The sequence below is a fragment of the Oncorhynchus mykiss genome, chromosome 2, assembly GCF_013265735.2.
Source record: "Oncorhynchus mykiss isolate Arlee chromosome 2, USDA_OmykA_1.1, whole genome shotgun sequence".
NCBI lineage: Eukaryota > Metazoa > Chordata > Actinopteri > Salmoniformes > Salmonidae > Oncorhynchus > Oncorhynchus mykiss.
In genome coordinates this window covers 57,595,729-57,619,506 of record NC_048566.1, presented here as the reverse complement: position 1 = coordinate 57,619,506, position 23,778 = coordinate 57,595,729, and the positions used below count along the sequence as shown (strand labels likewise).

Here is a 23,778-nt window from a genome sequence, read left to right as displayed (position 1 = left end):
CTGCCTCTCTTTCTCCTGCTGCTCCTTGACCATCTTGTTAGTCTCCAGGGCAACCCTTTTCTGGTGCATCAACTCTCGTCTGTCCAGCTCCCTGCGAGCCTCCACCGCCAGACGCTCCTCGTCTGTCATAAACAACTCACTGCCCTGTGTGTGTGTGGGGGGGGGGGGGGGGGGCATCAGAGGGTTCAAATATCTCAATTTTTTAACATTTGCTGTGCCTTAGAATTAAAAACCTCCTATCGATTACCAAACATTGTATATATAATGTATGCCTCTGGGGTTGGACACCCAAACATTTGATACGGCTGACAGCCTGTTCTGAACTCTCCGATGTCAAGCGGGGGGCCACTAAAATGTTATGGGGGTGGGGGAGGCCCTGGCGGTGTACTTACTGCGCCGGTGAGAACTGTGATGGTTAGACTCCTGCTACTCTTCAGAACTCTTACAGCCTGCAGACGTAATAAACACAAAACTTAACTGAGCAATAAAAACAAAACTTTCCAAAGCAAATTCATTATTTACCAAAACAGTTTTCTGGATGTATCAAACCTTTGTCTGCATTTCATGTGTCCTACCTCTTTGTGGTCCAGATTGGTGAATTCCACCCCATTCACCTCCACGATCTGGTCACCAATCTACCAACACAAAACACAATACAATCCACAATACCAACCATGTAAAAACACACACACATTTCAGTACTTTATTTGGTTCCACATTGGGACATTGTGGCATACTAGGACCCAAATACAGTGCCTTCATTAAAACTTCTTAGGGATAGCCTCCTTTTTTAAATTTTCGCCTTAAATGACATACCCAAATCTAACTGCCTGTAGCTCAGGTCCTGAAGCGGGGATATGCATATTCTTGGTATCATTTGAAAGGAAACACTTTGCAGTTTGTGGAAATGTGCATTGAATGTAGGAAAATATAACACAATAGATCTGGTAGAAGAAAATACAAAGAAAAAAAACAACTTATTTTCTACCACCTTCTTTGAAATGCAACAGAAAGGTCCCAAATCTAGCCATCACTCTGGTTGTAATTCCGATGGTGTCCACAAGAGGCCAGCAGTGTATGTGCAACGTTTCAGACTGATAACTTGAAGTATGAGCAAGCTACATGACATTTAGTGTGAAGTCATGAAGGATACATTTACATTTACATGCATTTACATAAAAATGTTCTGTAAAAAATATCATCAAATCTGTATACTTGGACTTTGATTTAGCTTTTCCAGTATTAGTGACCAAATTTGGTGTCTTATAGGATATACTACACTCCTAATGATATAGTGAAGTCTGGTTACGTTCTAGGATCTCTGAGGAATACATTTGAATGTAATTTGACTGGTTGAAACAACATTTAGGGTTAGATTTTCACAGATTCCTTTCTTTGCTAATTGAACGAGTGGAAATACAAAATCGATCGTGCATGCTATATGGACATTTTTGGGATATGAAAAAGGATTTTATCTAACAAAACGACACTTCATGTTATCTCTGGGACCCTTTGGATGATAAATCAGAACAAGATTTCAGAATGTAAATACACATTTCACCTTCAGAGGTGAATTTATCAAACCTACCGCGGTGAAAAAAAAGTGTTTTGCTGTTAGGAGCTCTCCTCAAACAATAGCATGGCATGTTTTCTCAGTAATAGCTACTGTAAATTGGACAGTCTGGTTATATTAACAACAATTGAAGCTTTCAACCGATATAAGACACTTTTATGTACAGAAATTTGTTGTTTCTCTAAAATCTGCGATCGTGACACGGGGTGCTGCATGATTTACAACTGCCCCGTTGACGGCACGTCTATCCCTAAAAAGTTCATTAAATATTTTTTCTCACCCATCTACACACAATACCCCATAATGACAAAGTGAAAACATGTTTTTAGACATTTTTGCAAATGTATTGAAAACGAACTAAAGAAATATTATATAATATATATAATATATAATATATACTCCAAATTGAGATAAGGTGCATCCAATTTCCATTGGTCATCCTTGAGATGTCACTACAACTTGATTGGAGTCCACCTGGGGCCAATTCAATTGTTTGGACATGATTTATTAAGAAACACGCCTGTGTATAGTATATAAAGTCCCACAGTTGACATGTGCATGTCAGAGCAGAAACTATACCATGAAGTCCAAGGAACTGTACGTAGATCTCTCAGATAGAACTGTGATGAGGCATATATGAGGCATATATCTGAGGCATATATCTGAGGAAGGCTATAAAACTATTTCTAGAGTGTTGAAGGTTTCCAGGAACACAGTGGGAAATTGAAAAAAATATAGAACTACCCAGACTCTGCCTAGAGCTGGCCGTCCAACCAAACTGAGCAACTGGGCAAAAAGGGCCTTGGTCAAGGTAGTGACCAAGAACCCAATGACCACTCTGACAGAACTACAGAGTTCCTTGGCTGAGATGGGAGAACCTGACAAAACTACAACAGTCTCTACAGCACTTCACCAATCTGGGCTTTATGGGAGAGTGGTGAAACGGAAGCCACTCCTGAGAAAAAGGCACATGACAGCATGCCTGGAGTTTGCAAAAAGACTTTGAGAGCATACAGAATTTTTTTTACTCTTTGGCCTGAATCCAAAGCATTATGCCTGGAGAAAACAAGGCACAGCTCATCACCCGTCTAACACCATCCCTACCATGAAGCATGGTGGTGGCAGCATCATACTATGGGGATGCTTTTCAGCAGCAGGGACTGCTGAAGATTGGAAAGCTGCCGCAGTCATCCACCTCTTCAAAGGGTGAGACACTCCAGAACAAAACTGTTACAGACCTATATCCATCCTGCCCTGCCTTTCTAAAGTCTTCGAAAGCCAAGTTAACAAACAGATCCCCGACCATTTCAAATCCCACCGTACCTTCTCCGCTATGCAATCTGGTTTCCGAGCTGGTCATGGGTGCACGTCAGCCACACTCAAGGTCCTAAACGATGTCATAACCGCCATCGATAAAAGACATTACTGTGCAGCCGTATTCATCGACCTGGCCAAGGCTTTCGAATCTGTCAATCAGCACATTCTTATCGGCAGACTCAATAGCCTTGGTTTCTCAAATGACTGCCTCGCCTGGTTCACCAACTACTTCTCAGACAGAGTTCAGTGTGTCAAATCTGTTGTCCGGACCTCTGGCAGTCTCTATGGGGGTGGCATAGGGTTCAATTCTCGGGCCGACTCTTTTCTCTGTATATGTCAATGATGTCGCTCTTTGCTGCTGGTGATTCTCTGATCCACCTCTATGCAGACGACACCATTCTGTATACATCTGGCCCTTCTTTGGACACTGTGTTAACAAACCTACAGTCGATCTTCAATGCCATACAACACTCCCTCCGTGGCCTCCAACTGCTCTTAAACTCTAGTAAAAATAAATGCATGCTCTTCAACTGGTCCCTGCACGCACCCGCCCGCCCGACTAGCATCACTACTCTGGACGGTTCTGACTTCTGAATATGTGTACAACTACAAATACCTAGGTGTCTGGTTAGACTGTAAACTCTCCTTCCAGTTTCATATTAAGCATCTCCAATCAAAATTAAATCTAGAATCGGCTTCCTATTTCGCAACAAAGCATCCTTCACTCATGCTGCCAAACATACCCTCGTAAAACTGACTATCCTACCAATCCTTGACTTCGGCGATGTCATTTACAAAATAGCCTCCAACACTCTACTCAGCAAATTGGATGTAGTCTATCACAGTGCCATCCGTTTTGTCACTGAAGCTCTATATACTACCCATTACTGCAACCTGTATGCTCTCGTTGGCTGGCCCTCGCTACATATTCGTTGCCAAACCCACTGGCTCCAGGTCATCTATAAGTCTTTGCTAGGTAAAGCCCCGCCTTATCTCAGCTCACTGGTCACCATAGCAACACCCACCCGTAGCCTGCACTCCATCAGGTATATTTCACTGGTCATCCACAAGGCCAACACCTCCTTTGGCCGCCTTTCCTTCCAGTTCTCTGCTGCCAATGACTGGAACGAACTGCAAAAGTCACTGAAGCTGGAGACTTATATCTCCCTCACTAACTATAAGCATCAGCTGTCAGAGCAGCTTACCAATCACTGCACCTGTGCACAGCCCATCTGTAAATAGCCCACCCAACTACCTCATCCCAATACTGTTATTATTATTTTATTTTTTGCACCCCAGTATCTCTCCTTGCACATCATCATCTGCACATCTATCACTCCAGTGTTTAATTGCTAAATTGTAATTATTTCGCCACTATGGCCTATTTATTGCCTTACCTCCCTAATCTTACTACATTTGCACACTGTATATAGATTTTTCTATTGTGTTATTGACTGTACGTTTGTCTATGCCATGTGTAACTCTGTGTTGTTGTTTTTGTCGCACTGCTTTATCTTGGCCAGGTCGCAGTTGTAAATGAGAACTTGTTCTCAACTGGCTAACCTGGTTAAATAAAGGTTAAATAAATAAATTAATACAATGGGTAAGAAATTCTATTTAATCTATTTTGAATTCAGGCTGTAACACAACAAAATGTGGAATAAGTCAAGGGGTATGAATACTTTCTGAAGGCACTGTAGATGGAATCTTGACACAAACACTCACACAATATTGAGACATGGTTCAGAAAAAGGTTTCCAATCGAGTGAAGATTTCTCATTGATCTTGACAGAACACTATGGGTCCATACTTTTCAGTTGAAACTTTTTCTCTGTCTCAAAATGCGCATCGACCAATGAAAATTGTTGATGTAGTTGCACATGGCACATTCTGTCAACCGTGGGAGCTTACATAGACAGATGCACTGAGTATAGGGTCTGAATACTTTTTATGTTTAATATATTTGCTTTCGAAAAATCTGTTTTTGCTTTGTCATTATGGGTTATTGTGTGTAGATTGATGAGGAAAAACATTCATTTAATCCATTTTAGAATAAAGCTTTAACATAACAATGTGGAAAAAGTGAACGGGTCTGAATACTTTCCGAATGCACTGTACATCTCCTTTAAATGTTGATATTTGGTTGCGTTGTCAACCAAACACATTTCAATATTACTTTTATAAGACTTTACTTAACTTCAGGCTATCTTACAAACTAACGTAACATTCAACCTTAAAATAAGTAGCACATCCATGGCCACATTTTGAGGTTACTGTAATTTCTCCTTATGTAATCATATAAAGTGTGAATGTTCAAGATGGCATGCATAAGACTGACAGTGTATTCCCTTTCAACTTTGCTGTGCTTTTAAATGGTTGAAAGCATCGCGATAGACATTTCGGTGACAACTAAACCAAATATCTGACATTGTTTTCCATTGGTATTTGGTTGTGCTTTTGGATGGTGGAAAGCATAGCGATAACACAATAGAAATGTAACTAACTTTTGGCTGTATTTTTTTGAGTGGGTGAATATACGGCAGGTTGATTGATCAATGTCTCAACCAAATATTATTACCCAATTATCCACGTTGAAATGACCTGGTGTGCCCAGTGGGTAGCAGCCTAGTCAAGGATGAAATACTGGAACACTACAGTTGTTCCAAGTGGAACAAAAGTAAACCTTGAATTTTGAGGTTTAAAATATATTTGAAGAAATGCCATTGTTTGGTGGATATAAAGTCTAAGATATTTGACAGACTGATGCCAAATTTGTTACAGGAAATAATCACTGCCAGCTGGTCAGGCTAGCATAGGGCTAAATGTGCCAGGTTGTCTAATGGGAACAAAAATTTGTTCGCAAGTATGGTCCCAACGTGTTGACTGGTTGTCATCGTGATACATTTCTACATGTTCATTACAAAGTGGTTTACAGTACGCTAGACAGGGCCAAACTCTTACCTGCAGTCCTACTTCAGCAGCGAGGGATCCAGATTTGACGTTACTGATGTAGATGCCAGGCTTCTGTGTGGGGCCACTGGAGATGCTGACGCCCATGCCCTTGGTGCCCACCAGGCTCAGGAACACCTTCTTCTCCTTGATCTCCTTCCCTCCCATGGATGCCAGGCCTGCCACACTGCTCTTCTTCTCCTGAGAGAGAGGGAGAGAGAAAGAGAGAGAGAGAGAGAGAGAGAGAGAGAGAGAGAGAGAGAGAGAGAGAGAGAGAGAGAGAGAGAGAGAGAGAGAGGGAGGGGAGGGGGGGCAGAGAGAGAAAATAGAGATTGTACAATTCCGTGGTTGCATTACAGTGTGTTGTTTTTTCTGCCTCCTTATTGGTAGGTCACTCTGGATAAGTGTTTATTAAATTACTAAAATGAGAATGAAGAAGGGCCAAAGGGTGTTAAACTTCAAAGAATATGAGGGAATATTTCATCTCAAAGAACAATGAATCTCATTCTCACCCCAGAATCAGACACAAATTGGTCCACGAACTGCCACTTCAGAGGCTCCTCTGTGGAACTAGAGAAGAACAGAAAGCGTGGGATAAATCCGATTCTATATTCATTCATGTATTTATTTCAGCTTTATTTGATCAGGAAGATCCCTTGAGTAAGATTTTGTGAGCAACACCTGGCACATTAAATACATCAATCAATAATCTAGCTACCATCTCAGTGCTCACCGGATACCCCTTGCCCAGGACAGGATTTCTTGTTTTATTTTGATCACAGTCTTTTCTAAAGCAGAAAGGTGTCAAATACAATACCAACAAAGAGAGAAACAGCCCTACCTCTTCACTGGTATCATCCCAACCTCTGCACAAATAAAAGGATCAAAATTGAAGTAAGTTATGAATATTCACTTTTGCATTTGACATGAGGGTGAGTGCGTATATTGGTTGGGTGGATTTCGTTTAACTTACGCCTGACTTTGAGCGACACGATTTTCTTGGTCTTGATAAGGTTGATGACTTCCTCGTGGATACAGGAAGAGATGGCGTATCCATTGATGCGGACAATCTCATCTCCCATCTGGAAGTCACACAGAGGTCAGACGATACGACCAGCACTTTTTATGTAGTGTGACAGTGTGTGGCTACTTTTCTGAGTGTTATGTTTCACAGTGTATGTTTGCCTCTCTTTAGATATTTGACCACATCCCATCCACCCTCCATACTGGTACTACATGACGTTGAAAATACGTATATTTTGGGTTGAAATTAAGTCAACGTCTTGTGCTCACTGGGTAAGGATGAGTCTCAGAAGTGTTTTTTTTCTCCTAGATGCCAGACAGGATGGCTGTGTCACCTCGGCTGTAGCTGTGTGTCAATTTGTGTCACCGGTTATTGAGCTAATGGAAGTGTGTGACATCTTGTCACGCCGGTTGAGGGGAATAACTACAACAGACTGACGGAAAAGCAGATCCAATCAGTCTGAGTCGTGACTCAGGAGCAAATTGCTTCAGGAAGAGATGAAGGACAGGAAGATACTTAAAAGGTTCCTGGGTGTTTTTACCAAAACGGTTTGTTCCTCGGGTTGACTTTATTCGATGCATGCACAAGTGCTGCACACACAAACACGCACGCAAACAAACACACACACACCCACACACCTGCAGGCCACTGTTTCCAGCCTGTCCATCCTTGACGATCTGTGAGATGAAGAGTCCACAGCCGAACTCCAGGCCCCCTCTCACGCTCAGACCCAGACCCTCAGGATGAGTACGATCCAGACGCACCTCCTTCAGCTTACTGCACCACCCGGATGGAGAGAGGGAGGAGGAAAGGGAAGACAGGAGGGGAGAGGGAGAAGGGGTTAGATGAGGGATGACAGGAAAGGGTGGAGGAAGGGGTTATCAGTTCTGTGTTATCAAATTGGTGTACATTCTCGTTGCCTATAAGTACTAAGAGAGTAATTACATGGTATAAGACAAGTGCATCTTATTGAAAGTCTATGGGCTCCAGCCTGGTGGGTGGCAGCGACCCCTCCACTCACCGTGACCTCTTCGGGGTGAGCAGGTCGTACTCCACCTGGTGTTTGAGGGGAATGAGGGGCCGGATGGCATCAAACAGCGGCAGGCGGCTGGGCTCGTTGATGACCAGCTTCAGGTCACCCACCAACACGGGCAGCTCCATGGACCTGAGGGAGAGGGCCGAGGGTCAAAGGACAGCTTCAACACGCACGCACGCATGCACGCACACACGCGCACACTGCACAGCCATTCAGGGGAGAGCGAGATGTTTTGAATGCCTTTCTTTATCATTCCTATCGTTGACATACATGATTATGAGGACAAAGGGACTCAAAGCAGCGCACAGAATGACTAGTTCAGAACGGTATGATAAACGCCATGGCCTTATGGGCCATCAAGGATTCCAAGAATGTGCAATCAACCTACCAATTCCAATGGGAACATATGACCTATGACTATGAATTATTAACGTTTGCCATTTCACTCCTTACTCGTGTATGAACGAGTAAAGGGCTTTAGTGAATAGCTGGCTAGGCTTGGCGGAGCACGGCGGAAAACTGATCATGGGTCTAACCAATGGGGTCTCAGGTCTCTGGCTCCATACAAAGAGCGCATGGAAACCAGCACCGCTAATTCCCCTTCACCCCCATTCAGTCCACATTATCGTCATAGTCCTGAATGAAATCCTATCTCCCACCATACACCTGTATACGCACACACAAGCATGCACGCATGCACACACACACACACACACACACACACACACACACACACACACACACACACACACACACACACACACACACACACAGGAGACTTAATCCTCCTATACGTAAATCTGCAATTGGAGAGAAATCAAGGCGTTTGCTAGACCATTTTCCATTTTTTTGTTGAAGTAGAAGTGACACAAAAAAAGGCCATCTTCATTTTGTTCAAGTACTGGCAGACCCACTAACAATCCACTTCCCCAAATAAAGGATGAGAAAATCAGTTGAGGGAGGTTAAATTGTCAGAAAATTGGTCATCCTGAAAAAAAAAAGAATAGGTCAATAATGTATCACTAAACTGAAGTGAAAGTGGTGGTACTCACCAGCGGTGGAAAAAGTACCCAATTGTCATACTTGAGTAAAAATAAAGATACCTTCATAGAAAATGACTCGAGTAAAAGTGAAAGTCAACCAGTGAAATACTACTTGAGTAAAAGTCTAAAAGTGTTTTGGTTTTAAAATATACATAAGTATCAAAAGTACTTAGAATTGCTCAATTATACTTAAGTGTCACAAGTAAAAGTATGAATAATTTCAAATTATTTTATATTAAGCAAACCAGACTGCACAATTTTTTTTGTTTTTTAAAAGTATGAATAGCCATGGGCACACTCCAACATCATTTACAAACTAAGCATTTGTGTTGAGTGAGTCCGCCAGATCAGAGCCATTAGGGATGACCATGGATGTTCTTTTGATAAGTGTGTGAATTGGACCATTTTCTGTCCTGTTAAGCATTTAAAATGTAACGAGTACTTTTGGGTGACAGGGAAAATGTATGGAGTAAAAAGTACATTATTTTTTTTAGGAATGTAGTGAAGTAAAAGTTGTGACAAATATAAATAGCAAAGCAAAGTACAGACACCCCAAAAAACTACTTAAGTAGTACTTTAAAGTATTTTTACTTAAGTAATTTACACCACTGGTACTCACTGGTGATACATCCGCAGGACATCGTATAGGTAATCCTTTTCAGCCTCATTGTCAATGAGCAGCTCCACCTAAACAGCAAAGGCATCTTTAGTCTCACTCTCATCTTCATCATCACAGACAAGATAGCAGCTGCCAGGGAAGGCTGCGGGCTCTACACTGACACATCCCTCTCTACTGTGGTCCTTTCAGCATAACAGGGGGCATTCCCTTTAGCCCTAGGTTTGTGTGTGTGTGTGTGCGTGTGTGCGCACAGCAGTGTGTAAATCTTACCTTGTAGCGACTGAACTGCTGCAGAAAAGTTTTGAGGAAGCGCTTAGGCCAGTCATTAATATACCCCATCTCCTTCATTAAGGAAGGTTGTCTATCCGGCTGTGTGTGAGTGCCTCAGTGTGTGTGCGCGTGTGGGCACCAACCTGTGTATATGTTTGTCAGTGCTGCGTTTGTGTGCCTTGTCCTTGTAAAGCGTTAGCATCAATAGTATCTCTATTGTGTGTTGCTGGAGGTAGAAGGCCAGGTAGCTTTCCTGTTTTATAGATCCCTTCCCCTTACTAGGACTGTGGGCTGGTACACACACTTATGCCACCGGACTAGGGAGGGGGAGTATGGGAGCGGTAAGGAGGGGTGGAGGTTGGAGGGCGGTTTGGAATAGTGAGGTGAGCAGTGTCACCTTACAGTACATCCCTGTGACAAGCAGTCCTCCACCATCATTTCTTAGAATTAGGGGTGACTCAAGGAACCATTGCAGTCAATAGGTTCATATTTGCACCTTTGGTTAGTTGATGGGTTATGGGGGAACCTTTAATGTTTCCTGGAGGAACCCTCTCGCTAGAGTGTGTGGAGCACTCTGAATTTATTTTGATGTTGGATTTGTTGCGCTGCCAAACTCGGAAGAAGATGAAAATATGTGGTTTTTGGCAATGGCTTTATGGGATGGCCAGCAACTTGTAAAACATTACCCATTCCTATATGAGTACTATTTTAATATCAATGTTGAATAATACAACATTGGCTGTCAAGCCCATTATATTATATGACTGTATTGAATTGAATTGAATGTATTTTTGGGTAACAGACATAAACAACAAAATGTACAATGTGGACCCAGAGGATATCACTTAAAATGATTCATTAAAACCCTTGTTTCCAAAGTGGTCCTGTTTGTTTTAATAATAATGTTTATTTTTGATGGCAATGACGTTTGTTTATGATGATAATTATTAAGAAATGACCCAGGCGGTCAGATAAGATGACCGGGGGCGTGGCTTAGTAGGGTCCTGGCTTGCAATATAGTTATTTTTGGCCCAGCGGGTCAGATAGGACAAATGGGGTTGTGTCTTTCAGATAGTTATTTCTGGCCCCCGTATTGTTAAGGTTGAAAACTGAGTTCCTCAAGTGCCTATGCAAATCCTAACATTGGAAGAGCTACCACTTTACTACTATGTAATCAGCAATGCTAATATTACAATATGTAATATGCATTTAAAAATATATATATTGTGTACAAACTTATGCACAGGAATGACATTTAACCCTCACAGCTGGCAATCTTTTTCACCCCAAAAGTTTATTTGAGGCTGCTTTACTTCCAAGAGTGTACAAAGAAAAGGCTTAGCGATACACACAACACGCACACGCAGACACCTAGGCACACATTACTACACACAAGCTCAACCATGCAGGTTCCTGGGTGTATGACAGTGTATTTATGGTTTGGTAAAGCTCTCGGACTCAACATAAAGAGACAGGGTAAGCAACGGTGACTAAGTGCAGACTTTAGCACCCGGAACGGTTGAAGCTAATGTCATAAAGAGCCAGCCAGATCCCTCAGCTTATGTTATACAGTATATGAAGACCTCTTGTGTTCTCTAAACCCTTAAACTCCCTTATTCTCAAAACGTGCAACAAAGGCACCGGGGTGAATACAACACATACAACAAATAAACTGTAAGAGAAGTTAAGGGCCCACTTCAATCTAACAGTAGCCTATATTCACCTGTCAAAGACATATTGTCACCACATATTCATTGTCACAAACATGACCAAAAACGCATGCTGTTCTGTGGTCAATCAATCAAATGTATTTATAAAGCCCTTTTTAGAGCCTTATCTAAAAGTGTTGTTGTTGTTGCTCATGCCTTCCTGCCTGCCAGTCCCCTCTCTGTCTCTAATTGCTGCTGTAAATCGTCCCATCCTTTTCCGCTCGGCTGGACATCCCTGACACGGCCTAAATTATCTAATGGGGAGCGACCTAGTGAGAGCCTACAGCATAGAGGACAGATGGCTCTGGGTCCACATTACAGAGGACGGAAAACACCCAAACGTATCACGTTGCCTTTACACAGCTTCTCTTTTTTTTTTTACATAATTATCCGAATACTGTCACCGTGAGTATCCGTGAACAATTGTATGGCTAAATACAAAATGCATCATCGGTATCTTTGTGTTGGGTCTAGAATGACTAACAGACGAAAATATGTTGGAAACACCAGGTGAACGTTTTGCAAAACACACAGTTCACCTGACAAATGACTAGGATAACCAATCAGGAAAGCTGACACACAGGCCATAGGTACTCATGATAATAGCCTAGTTTACCTGTACACACTCTCCCTATAATCGACATTGTTATTGTATAGACTATACACACATGTGGTATTAAAAAGGAATATATTAAATTAAATACCCTCACAAGAGGGGGCAACTTTTTAATCCTACACTACAGAGGATTCACTTGTTGTATAACAGTTGTATAACACAACCGTCTAATTTCACAATTGTGAAATAAAGGATGAAACCATTCAATTAAAATTCCAGCCAAAACATGTTAGTCCTATATGAACATTTTATACACCTATGAAGACATTATAAACGCATCTAAAGGCACCTGTGCAAAAGCATTACCCCAACAGGGTTCAGAGTACATCATAGGACGTTGATAACAGCCAAAACAAAATGAAACACAAATTAAGTTCTTACCTTGTGCCTAAATTCTCGAGCTACTTTTCGTTCCATTTTCGACAAAATAATAACGCTGACACCGACCGATGTTCTATCTTCCTGTTAGCGACAGTACCCTCTCAACAGTGGCGCTACCGACAGTGAACGCTGGGTGGTAGACATAAAGAATGATAGAGGCCTCTAGTGGCCCAAAGCCGTTTTAACATGGGCAGCGCCAATGAGTGCATGCTTCCATGCTTCCGCCATTTAAAAGTAGTCAAAGTAGTCGACTGGGTGGGGATTCCTATAGAGTACCACAGTAAGAGTCATAATACCCTGGCATGACGTTTTGATTACCGTGTAAATCTCTCTAGGACAAGGTGACTTTTATCAATATATTTGTCTGTATTCCCCCCCCCCCCCCCCCACCCAATTAAAAAATAATAATAATTAAATGCTAATTAGCTGCTAATGTGGCAATCATAAAGAACTTGATCATCCATGATGATCTGGATGAGACTGCCGAATCAAGGCAAAGGTAAGAATCTCTGGATTAACTATCTAATGTTAATGTAGTAAAGAGTAAATAAGCTCCATTTCTTTAAATTTCTGAATTGAGACAATACCTGTTAGCAAAGGTGTCAGCTAGATGCAGGAGCTTGCATGGATTTGTAGTTTTGCATGATGTCTACGTTGATGCTGATTAGCATTTTTGTGACAGAGTAAATAGAGCCGAATATATTGTTAAGTCACCTTGTCCGAGAGAGATTTAAATGGTTATCAAAATGTCAGGTCAGGGTAAGTCTACATGAAACACGGCCCTTATTTTAAGTGTTTCTAAAATCCCCTTTGGAAAAAAATGAATGGTGGAAAAAAAAGATTGGAACCATTTCCCTGTTTGACCTCTAGATTTTATGGGTATAACGACACCCACACTGCAGGGCTCTATGGGTTGTAGCCTCAATGGCACTGCCCATGTTGTCACAGACACTATGTCACAGATGAGTCCTCTATCTATCTCTATGGTGGTAGATCCCAGCAGTGGCCCCATTCAGAGAATAGCTCCTGGTATTCAGTTGCTGAGGCACTGCTGGGCTGGGGAAAGGCGGATGTCTCCGGTTTTCAGGATACACTATTTACAATTCAGGAAGCTTCATAATTTAGTTGGTGGTAAAGCAACGGTACAAAGCTAAATATACTGAGCAAAAATATAAACTCAACATGCAACAATTTCAAAAAGTTTACTGATTTACAGTTCATATAAGGATGGGCATGGGCGCAACCATGGGTTGGTCTGAGAGGGCAGAGGCCCACCCACAGAGAAGCCAGGCCCAGCCATTCAGAATGAGTTTATCCCCCAAAAAGGGTTTTATTACAGACATAAATACTCAGATTTAATAGCTGCCCGGGTGGCAGGTCTCAGACGATCCTGCATGTGAAGAAGCCGGATGTGGAGGTCCTGGGCTGGCGTGGTTACACTTGGTCTGCGGTTGTGAGTCCGGTTGGACGTACTGCCAAACTCTATAAAACGACATTGGTAGAGAAATTAACATTACATTTACTAGCAACAGCTCTGGTGGACATTCCTGCAGTCAGCATGCCAATTGCACTCTCCCTCAAAACTTGAGACATCTGTGGCATTGTGTTGCGTGAAAAAACATAACATTTTAGAGTGGCCTTTTATTGTCCCCAACACAAGGTGCACCTGTGTAATGATCGTTCTGTTTAATCAGCTTCTTGATATGCCACACCTGTAAGGGCGTTCGTCTGTAGGAGGAAGAGAAGCGGACCAAAGCGCAGCGTGGTGGTTATTCATGTTTTAATAAATCACTACACATGAACAAACTAACAAAAACAAGAAATGTGAAAATGCAAAACAGTCCTATCCTGTGACAACAAACACAGTGACAGGAACAATCACCCAACAAACACACAGTGAAACCCAGGCTACCTAAGTATGATTCTCAATCAGAGACAACTAATGACACCTGCCTCTGATTGAGAACCATACTAGGCCGAAAACATAGAAATGCCCCAAAACATAGAAAAACAAACATAGACTGCCCACCCAACTCACGCCCTGACCATACTAAATAAATACAAAACAACAGAAATAGAGGTCAGAACGTGACAACACCTATCAGGTGGATGGATTATCTTGGCAAAAGATAAATGCTCACTAACAGGGATGTAAACAAATGTGTGCACATTTAAGAGAAATACGTTTTTTGTGCTGAACATTTCTGGGATCTTTTATTTCAGCTCATGAAACATGGGACCAACACTTTACACTTTACGTTTATATTTTTGTTACATATAAATATAAACACTCAGTTGTATCTATTTTTCCATGTTTCTTGTTAGTCTGTATGTCCCACTCATGTCCAAATCCAAACCAAATGTATTTATATAGCCCTACGTACATCAGCTGATATCTCAAAGTGCTGAACAGAAACCCAGCCTAAAACCCCAAACAGCAAGCAATGCAGGTGTTGAAGCACGTTGGCTAGGAAAAACTCCCTAGAAAGGCCAAAACCTAGGAAGAAACCTAGAGAGGAACCAGGCTATGAGGGGTGGCCAGTCCTCTTCTGGCTGTGCCGGGTGGAGATTATAACAGAACATGGCCAAGATGTTCAAATGTTCATAAATGACCAGCATGGTCAAATAATAGGTCTGGGACAGGTAGCACGTCCGGTGAACAGGTCAGGATTCCATAGCCGCAGGCAGAACAGTTGAAACTGGAGCAGCAGCACGGCCAGGTGGACTGGGGACAGCAAGGAGTCATCATGCCAGGTAGTCCTGAGGCATGGTCCTAGGGCTCAGATCCTGAGAGAGAGAGAAAGAAAGAGAGAATTAGAGAGAGCATACTTAAATTCACACAGGACACCGGATAAAACAGGAGAAGTAGTCCAGATATAACAAACTGACCGTATCCCCCGACACATAAACTACTGCAGCATAAATACTGGAGGCTGAGACAGGAGGGGTCAGGAGACACTGTGGCACCATCCGATGATACCCCCGGACAGGGCCAAACAGGAAGGATATAACCCCACCCACTTTGCCAAAGGACAGCCCCCACACCACTAGAGGGATATCTTCAACCATCAACTTACCATGCTGAGACAAGGCCGAGCATAGCCCACAAAGATCTTCGTCACGGCACAACCCAAGAGGGGGGGGGGGGGGGGCGCCAACCCAGACAGGAAGACCACATCAGTGTGAACGGCATGAAAGAGCACCAGTAAGCCAGTGACTCAGCCCCTGTAATAGGGTTAGAGGCAGAGAATCCCAGTGGAAAGAGGGGAACCGGCCAGGCAGAGACAGCAAGGGTGGTTCGTTGCTCCAGAGCCTTTCCATTCACCTTCACACTCCTGGGCCAGACTACACTCAATCATATGAACCACTGAAGAGATGAGTCTTCAGTAAAGACTTAAAGGTTGAGACCGAGTTTGCGTCTCTAACATGGGTAGGCAGACCATTCCATAAAAATGGAGCTCTATAGGAGAAAGCCCTGCCTCCAGCTGTTTGCTTCGAAATTCTAGGGACAATTAGGAGGCCTGCGTCTTGTGACCGTAGCGTACGTGTAGGTATGTACGGCAGGACCAAATCAGAGAGATAGGTAGGAGCAAGCCCATGTAATGCTTTGTAGGTTAGCAGTAAAATCTTGAAATCAGCCCTTGCCTTGACAGGAAGCCAGTATAGGGAGGCTAGCACTGGAGTAATATGATCACATTTTTTGGTTCTAGTCAGGATTCTAGCAGCCGTATTTAGCACTAACTGAAGTTTATTTAGTGATTTATCCGGGTAGCCGGAAAGTAGAGCATTGCAGTAGTCTAACCTAGTAGTAACAAAAGCATGGATTAATTCATCTGCATCCTAAAAACGTTTTTAACTTGGCAAGTCAGTTAAGTCCTATGGGGCTCCCAATTGCGGCCGGTTGTGATACAGCCTGGAATCGAACCACGCCTCTAGCACTGAGATGCAGTGCCTTAGAACGTTGCGCCACACGGGTGCCCCATTAGAGCTGCAGAGACAACAAATTATGAACAATAGCTCTCTCTCTGCACTTTGTTCCATACTCGTCAAACGTAGAGGGTATACTCGTCAAACGTCACGACACGTCATCAGAAGTGTCCACTTAATTTGAGGGCTGAGGGAGGAAATTATTCATAAATATTATCCTGCCAACCACTATATGAAGAAGTTTAAGGAAAACATCAACTCAAATTGCTCCTTTTGTAATGACCACCCAGAAACAGTTGTGCATCTTTTTTGGCATTGTATGCATGTAAGAAAACTGTGGCAAGACATCAGTAGGTTTATAATTGAACACATTTATGAAGATTTTACACTATTGTAGAGAGATGTACTGTTTGGATTCTTTACATACAATAGAAATAAGCGGAATCATTTTATGTAATTAATTTCATTATTCTTTTGGCCAAATTTCATATACACAAATGTAAATTTACAAACAGAAAACCACATTTTCTTCCCTACAAAAATAAATTGAACTGTATTTTAAGACGGTTAAATGCTCTACTAACAAAAAAGCTGTTAGAATTGTAAGTATATGCATGTCCCTTAAGGTCCTTGTGTAATTGTAATGTGATATTGTACCCCCTAGCTCGATTGTCTATTGTTTGTAATCTATGTATGCTTGTGTTCCCTCATGTGCTTTATGTATTGATTTGTTATTAATAAAAAATACAAAAAAAACACACACAAAAAAAAAAAAGGGCTGAGGGAGGAAGGAATGATTTTAAGTGTTTGAAATGCAGCCATGGTCACTTGCGGGGTTGATATGACTCACAATTCAATGAAAGCTGTAGTCTCTGGTGGCCGCGAAGTGTCAAATTTCATTTACAAGGCTGCATTTTCGGCATGTCAGGAAAAGTATAGCTTGCTAAAAAATATATTTATATATATATATATATATACATACATATGTTGATTTTAGCATTGGCTTTGTCTCGTAGTGAGGAGCCTATAAAACGTTGATAGATTCATAAACATTTTTTTCGCAAATCTGACATTTATTTTGAAATAAATTACCAAACCATAAAAATTGCTACCGAGCTACGGGTAACTGTAGCTAGCTACCTCACAGGAGTACGTTAGCTTACTAGGTACCTTTTAATAACCTTAGGTTGGTTGTTTTAAAACTCAACTTCAAGATTTCCAGCAAAGGTTGCCTCTCCGATCATCACTCTCCTGGGATGTGACGATTTAAAACGTCATTCAAGGGCTGAGGGGTTAGGGCCGAGGGCTGTCTATTTTGAGTTTGAAACGCAGCCAAAGTATATTGAAAGCAGGTGCTTCCACACAGATGTGGTCCCTTTGTTAATTAGGTAAGAATTGTGTTGCTTTCCTCCAATAAAGTTACAGACACTTGTAGTGTGGTGGCCCAAACGCCCAATTAATACATATATGTATTACAAGTCTATTTAAATATGTTTAATTAAGGTCAACATGATGGAATAACCAACAAGAGACCATGTTTCAGACAGGTAAGGAAAGGCTACCTATTGTATAGCTAGCTATGTTTCCTCTTCCACTGCCCCAGAGAACATCATTAGTGACCAACCTCCTAGTAACTTTAATCTCAGAATAATCACCATCGTTGTCTAATTCCCATACTGCTCCTACTCTAATCTGATTCTAAGGATTTGTTCCTAGATTGGGTTTATCTGTGTCAGTTTAGTGGGATAATTTCCTCCCTTCTGGGTTGTTTTCCCTTCCAGGCCGACGGGCCGCACCCCTGGGGTGGAGGACTCTCCCCTGCCCCCTATCACCGAGCGCCTGGCGCACCTGTGTGCCTCCAGAGAGCTGCTGGAGTTCTACAGGGGGAAAGTCGTCCAGTTTGATGGAGAACATGAGGATCTGTTGGAGAAGTACAGGTGCACTACAGAGGACCAGGTAAATGGTGTTCTATACTGAACAAAAAATTACAAACATAACAATTTCTAAGATTTTACTGATTTATAGTTCATATAAGGAAATCAGTTAATTGAAATAAATTAATTAGGCCCTAATCTATGTATTTCATATGACCGGGAATACAGATACCTTAAAATTGGCATCGATAAAATGCTATTGTGTTCATTGTCCGTAGCTTATGCCTGCCCATACCATAACCCCTCCGCCACCATGGGGCACTCTGTTCGCACCGGTGACATCAGCAAACCGCCACCCACACGACGCCATACACTTGGTTTGCGGTTGTGAGGCTGGGTTGGACGCACTGACAAATTCTCTAGAATGATGTTGGAGGTGGCTTATTTTAGAGAAATTAACATTACATTCTCTGGCGACAGCTCTGGTAGACATTCCTGCAGTCCTCATGCCAATTGCACGCTCCCTCAACTTGAGACTTCTGTGGCATTGTGTTTGTTGTGTGACGACAACTACACATTTGTGGATGTTTATTGTCCCCATCAGAAAGGGCCCCTGTGTAACGATCATGCTTGTTTAATCAGCTACTTGATATGTCACACCTGTCAGGTGGCTGGATTATCTTGGCGAAGGAGAATTGCTCACTAACAGTGATGTAAACAAATTTGTGCACAATTTAATAGAATTACGCTTCAGTGATGTTTTATTTCAGTTCATGAAACATTGGACCAAGACTTTCCATGTTTATATTTTTGTTCTGTGTAATTCCAGCCTGTTCACGCAGAGAGAAGACAAACAAGCTTTTTGTTTGCTTTGGGCTTTAATCCCCCCCTGTCTCTCCCTGCCCTCCAATAGAAGCTGCAGTGGGAGGTGGGGGTCTCTGAATTGCAGAAGGCTCTGAGAGAGAGGGAACACTGCGCCTGTACTCGGAGAACAACATACTCAAGATCAGGTGAGCTCTCATTTGATTCACAATTACACTTAACAATTGCAATTGACATATCCAGCTTTATATTTGAGACTTTTTCAAAAATAATGTTTTCCTATTGTCTTTGTTTGCAGAGAGCAGGAGGACAGCAAGAGGATCCAGCACTTGTTAGCCCTGGTGGGGCCAGACATTGGGAAGGTCAGTCTCCAGGATCTATTCTACCCCATTGTCTTATGTCACATTACATGACTTCGGACAGGGAGAGATATCTACTTGAAAGACTGTTGTCTGTCTGCTGTAGGTTACCATAGCCCAGAAGAAACTAGAGCCCAGGATTCTGGATCATCGGAAGACCACAAAATCAAGAACTGGATGTTGAAAATATACCTCACAAAATCAAGAACTGGATGTTGAAAATATACCTCAAGTCACACATTTTCTATGTAATGCGGTTGTAGAAGGTTTTTAGGTGAAAATCATTCTAGATGGCATTTGGTTAAAATGTTCTCAAACTACCTAGCTGAGTTACACTATTTAGCTTACTTAAGATAAAACGAAGCCCAAGGCGGGGAGCTACTAAAGTCTCATTAAGTAGGATTACAGTGGGCTATTAGCACAAATCAGTTTACAGAAATGTGGAATAATCTGTGTTTGGAGTGCAATATTTCTCTGTGCCGACTTCTGTCTGTGAGCAGAGGGTAACCATAAATCTAGATCAGAGGAAGTGGTGAATGGAGGAAGCTCAGAGCAGTACAGAGGTGCCAACCAGACCTTAGTACTACAGGTAGACACAAACACAAAACAACTAATTTAGCTTTGAACACTTGCTGTAAGTTGAATTGGTGTAATGTGCCTACCTGTGGAGGTGCTGCCGGCTCAGATGGAGGAGCAGACAGGTCTGTCCAAAAAGAAGGTGGAGTCTCTACTGGAGGACAGGAGGATCCACGTGGAGGAGGGACAGGTCCAGCACCAGAGAGACCAGGACCCCATCACTGACAAGTATGTATGTTCACTATCTACTATACTCTACCACATGCCACTTTTGCCTCATATTCCTCATACTTTACCCCCACACACCGCTAAATGACAAGTGGTATTACATGCCACTAGGGCTTCAGAATTCTGTGAACTGTCAATAAATTCCATGGTTTTCCAGAAATGATTGTTGAATGATTCTGGATTTCCTCCTGATTCCGGGAATCAAATCAAATTCAATTTGTCACATGCGCCAAATACAACAGGTATAGATAGACCTTACAGTGAAGTGCTTACAAGCCCTTGACCAACAATGCCGTTAAGAAAATAATTTTTAAAAAGTACAAATAATTAAAGAGCAGCAGTAAAATAATAATAGTGAGGCTATGTACAGGGGGTACCGGTACAGAGTCAACGTGCGGGGTCAAGGGTTAGTTGGGGTAATTGAGATATGTACATGTGGGTAGGGTTAGTGACTCTGCATAGATGATAGCAGAATAGCAGCAGTGTAAAAGTGGGGGGGGGGGGGGGGGGGGGGGGGGGGCAGGCAATGAAAATAGTCTGGGTAGCCATTTGACTAGCTGTTCAGGAGCTAGACTTGGTGTTCCAGTACCGCTTGCCGTGCGGTAGAAGAGAGAACTGTCTGACTAGGGTAGCTGGAATCTTTGACAAATATTTTTTTTTTGGGGGGGGGGGGGGCGAGCAACTTGCCATACCAGGCAGTGATGCAACCAGTCAGGATGCTCTCTGGTGTAGCTGTACAACCTTTTAAGGATCTGAGGACCCATACCGAATCTTTTCAGTCTTCTGAGTGGAAATAGGTTTTGGCATGCCCTCTTCACAACTGTCTTGGTGTGCTTGGACCATGTTAGTCAGTTGGTGATGTGGACACAAAAGAACTTGAAGCGCTCAACCTGCTCCACTACAGCCCTGTCGATGAGAATGGGGGTGTGCTCGATCTTCCTTTACCTGTAGTCCACAATCATCTCCTTTTGTCTTGATCACGTTGAGGGAGAGGTTGTTGTCCTGGCACCACACGGACTGGTCTCTGAACTCCCTATTGGCTGTCTTGTCAGTGATCACTTGTCACCGGTAAACTTAATAATGGTGTTGTAGTCGTGCCTGGCCATGCAGTCTTGAGTGAACAGGGAGTACAGGAGGGAACTGAGCATGCACCCCTGAGGGGCCCCCGTGTTGTGGATCAGCATGGCAGCTGTTACGTACCCTTACCAGCTGGGGGCGGCCCGTCAGGAAGTCCAGTTACAGAGGGAGGTGTTTAGTCCCAGGGTCCTTAGCTTAGTGATGAGCTTTTAAGGGCACTATGGTGTTAAATGCTGAGCTGTAGTCAATGAATAGCATTCTCGCATAGGTGTTCCTGTTGTCCATGTGTGAAAGGGCATTGTGACGTGCAATAAAGATTACATGATCATTCGGGGCGGTATGCAAATTGGAGTGGGTCCAGGGTTTCTGGAATAAGGGTGTTGATGGCCATGACCAGCCTTTCAAAGCACTTCATGGCTACAGATGTGAGTGCTATGGGTCGGTAGTCATTTAGGCAGGCTACCTTAGTGTTCTTGGGCACAGGGACTACGGTGGTCTGCTTGAAACATGTTGGTATTACAGACTCGGTCAGGAAGAAGTTGAAAATGTCAGTGAAGACACTTGCCAGTTGGTCAGTACATGTTCGGAGTACACGTCCTGGTAATCCATCTGGCCCTGTGGCCTTATGAATGTTGACCTGTTTTAAAGGTCTTACTCACATTGGCTGCGGAGAGCATGGTCACACAGTCGTCCGGAACAGCTGATGCGCTCATGCATGTTTCAGTGTTATTTGCCTCGACGCGAGCATAGAAGTAATTTAGCTTGCCTGGAAGGCTTGTGTTACTGGGCAGCTCTCGGCTGTGCTTCCCTTTGTAGTCTATAGTTCGCAAGCCCTGCCACATCCGAGTGTCAGAGCCGGTGTACTACGATTAGATCTTAGTCCTGTGACGCTTTGCCTGTTTGATAATTCATCGGCGGGCATAGCGGGATTTCTTATAAGCTTCTGGTTTGGAGTCCTTCTCCTTGAAAGCGGCAGCTCTACCTTTTACCTCAGTGCAGATGTTGCCTGTAATCCATGGCTTCTGGTTGAGACATGTACGTACAGTCACTGTGGGGACAACGTCCTCAATGCACTTATTGATGAAGCCAGTGACTGATGTGGTGTACTCCTCAATGCCATCGGAAGAATCCCGGAACATCTTCCAGTCTGTGCTAGCAAAACAGTCCTGTAGCTTAGCATCTGCTTCATCTGACCACTTTTTTTTATTGACCAAGTCACTGGTGCTTCCTGCTTTAATTTTAGCTTATAAGCAGGAATCAGGAGAATACAATTAAGTTCAAATTTGCCAAATGGAGGGAGAGTTTTGTACGCGTAAAGGTGGTCTAGAGTTTATTTATTTATCCCCCCCCCCCCTCTGGTTGCACATGTAACATTCTGGTAGAAATTAGGTAAAGCGGATTTAAGTTTCACTGCATTAAAGTCCCCAGCCACTGTGTGCCTCAACCAGGATTTTTGGGGAAAACGGGTAAGTTATTGAAAGTTACAGGAATTTTGCAACCCTACATGCTACTATCCAGCCTATCCAGGCACACAATGCAAATAGTCCGGGTAGCCATTTGATTACCTGTTCAGGAGTCTTATGACTTGGGGGTAAAAACTGTTGAGAATCACCATTAGCGGTGATTGGGGATCATCATTAGCCAAGGCAGCAGCTACTCTTCCTGGGGTCCAAACACATTAAGGCACTTGCATATAAGATAGGTGTGTTGGTATACCTTGTGTTTATGTTGTATTTGTGTGCAAGTTTACGCCACTGTGTTTTGCCTACCTTTGTGTGTAGGACCGGTCTGACAAGATGGCAAAGCGTCTTCAGATGATGACCCAGCGGTACGAGGCCCTGAAGAAGAGGGCAGCCATGGAGGTGGAGGGCTTCAAGAGCGACATCAAACATCTCCAACAGAAACTCAAAGATGTGGAGAAACAGCTCTTCAAGGTGAGCATGGGACAAATGTTGTACGCCTGTGTTACCTGTTGTATGTCTTTATATGTGTGTGTGTGTGTGTGTGTGTGTTAAAGGTGACCCTGAACGTGGGTCCTGACCATCCTACACGAGGTGCGTCAGACCAACGTTCGGACCAGGAAGGTCCAGGGTGAGCTGAAGGCCAAGCTCTACAGGCTGGAGAAAGACCTCCACTACAGCTGAGATACAGCACAGACTGGCCCACTGGAGACCTGGGTACCATTCAGTAGGTGCCAGACTTGGAAATATAAAAATTGATCATTGTTATTGAAATTGCAACCTTTTTAAAAACCTATTTAATGTCTACTGATCGCAACCCTGTATTCCCCTTTGACATTGTTTCCCTGTTTGAATTTCTGACACCTAATATGAGACGCATTCTACAATGTCTCACAAATCAGTTTGTCAGGTTTTAGG

General features: G+C 42.9%; 2 protein-coding genes across 3 annotated transcripts in view; one reads left to right on the top strand and one right to left on the bottom strand.

The window, feature by feature from the left end:
* ush1c (Usher syndrome 1C) overlaps positions 1-12,647 on the bottom strand; it is a 48,737-nt gene extending 36,090 nt beyond the window's left edge. For both annotated transcript variants that reach the window (XM_036951561.1, XM_036951570.1), the window contains exons 1-11: positions 12,538-12,647; positions 9,562-9,629; positions 7,885-8,028; positions 7,502-7,640; positions 6,813-6,921; positions 6,681-6,705; positions 6,352-6,409; positions 5,852-6,040; positions 576-635; positions 393-449; positions 2-144 (exon numbers count right to left, since the gene is read on the bottom strand). In XM_036951561.1, the coding sequence (XP_036807456.1) occupies positions 2-144; positions 393-449; positions 576-635; positions 5,852-6,040; positions 6,352-6,409; positions 6,681-6,705; positions 6,813-6,921; positions 7,502-7,640; positions 7,885-8,028; positions 9,562-9,629; positions 12,538-12,573 (1,028 nt within the window). In that variant the 5' untranslated portion in view covers positions 12,574-12,647. The remainder of the gene's footprint in view (position 1; positions 145-392; positions 450-575; positions 636-5,851; positions 6,041-6,351; positions 6,410-6,680; positions 6,706-6,812; positions 6,922-7,501; positions 7,641-7,884; positions 8,029-9,561; positions 9,630-12,537) is intronic.
* Positions 12,648-17,998: 5,351 nt separating this feature from the next.
* Positions 17,999-23,557, top strand: LOC110492469 (coiled-coil domain-containing protein 77). Its single transcript, XM_036934003.1, has 7 exons — positions 17,999-18,011; positions 18,233-18,420; positions 19,252-19,348; positions 20,020-20,108; positions 20,190-20,327; positions 23,182-23,334; positions 23,418-23,557. Exons 1-7 carry the CDS (start codon positions 17,999-18,001, stop codon positions 23,493-23,495), a joined length of 756 nt encoding a protein of 251 aa, XP_036789898.1. The 3' UTR covers positions 23,496-23,557.
* The last annotated feature ends 221 nt before the right edge of the window (positions 23,558-23,778 follow it).

What these genes read in the sequence shown, in the direction of transcription:
- LOC110492469 (XM_036934003.1), top strand. An exon ending in AACAACATACTCAAGATCAG is followed by an intron (nt 19,349 to 20,019) that starts GTGAGCTCTCAT and finishes GTCTGTGAGCAG; the next exon opens with AGGGTAACCATAAATCTAGA. An exon ending in ACCAGACCTTAGTACTACAG is followed by an intron (nt 20,109 to 20,189) that starts GTAGACACAAAC and finishes CTACCTGTGGAG; the next exon opens with GTGCTGCCGGCTCAGATGGA.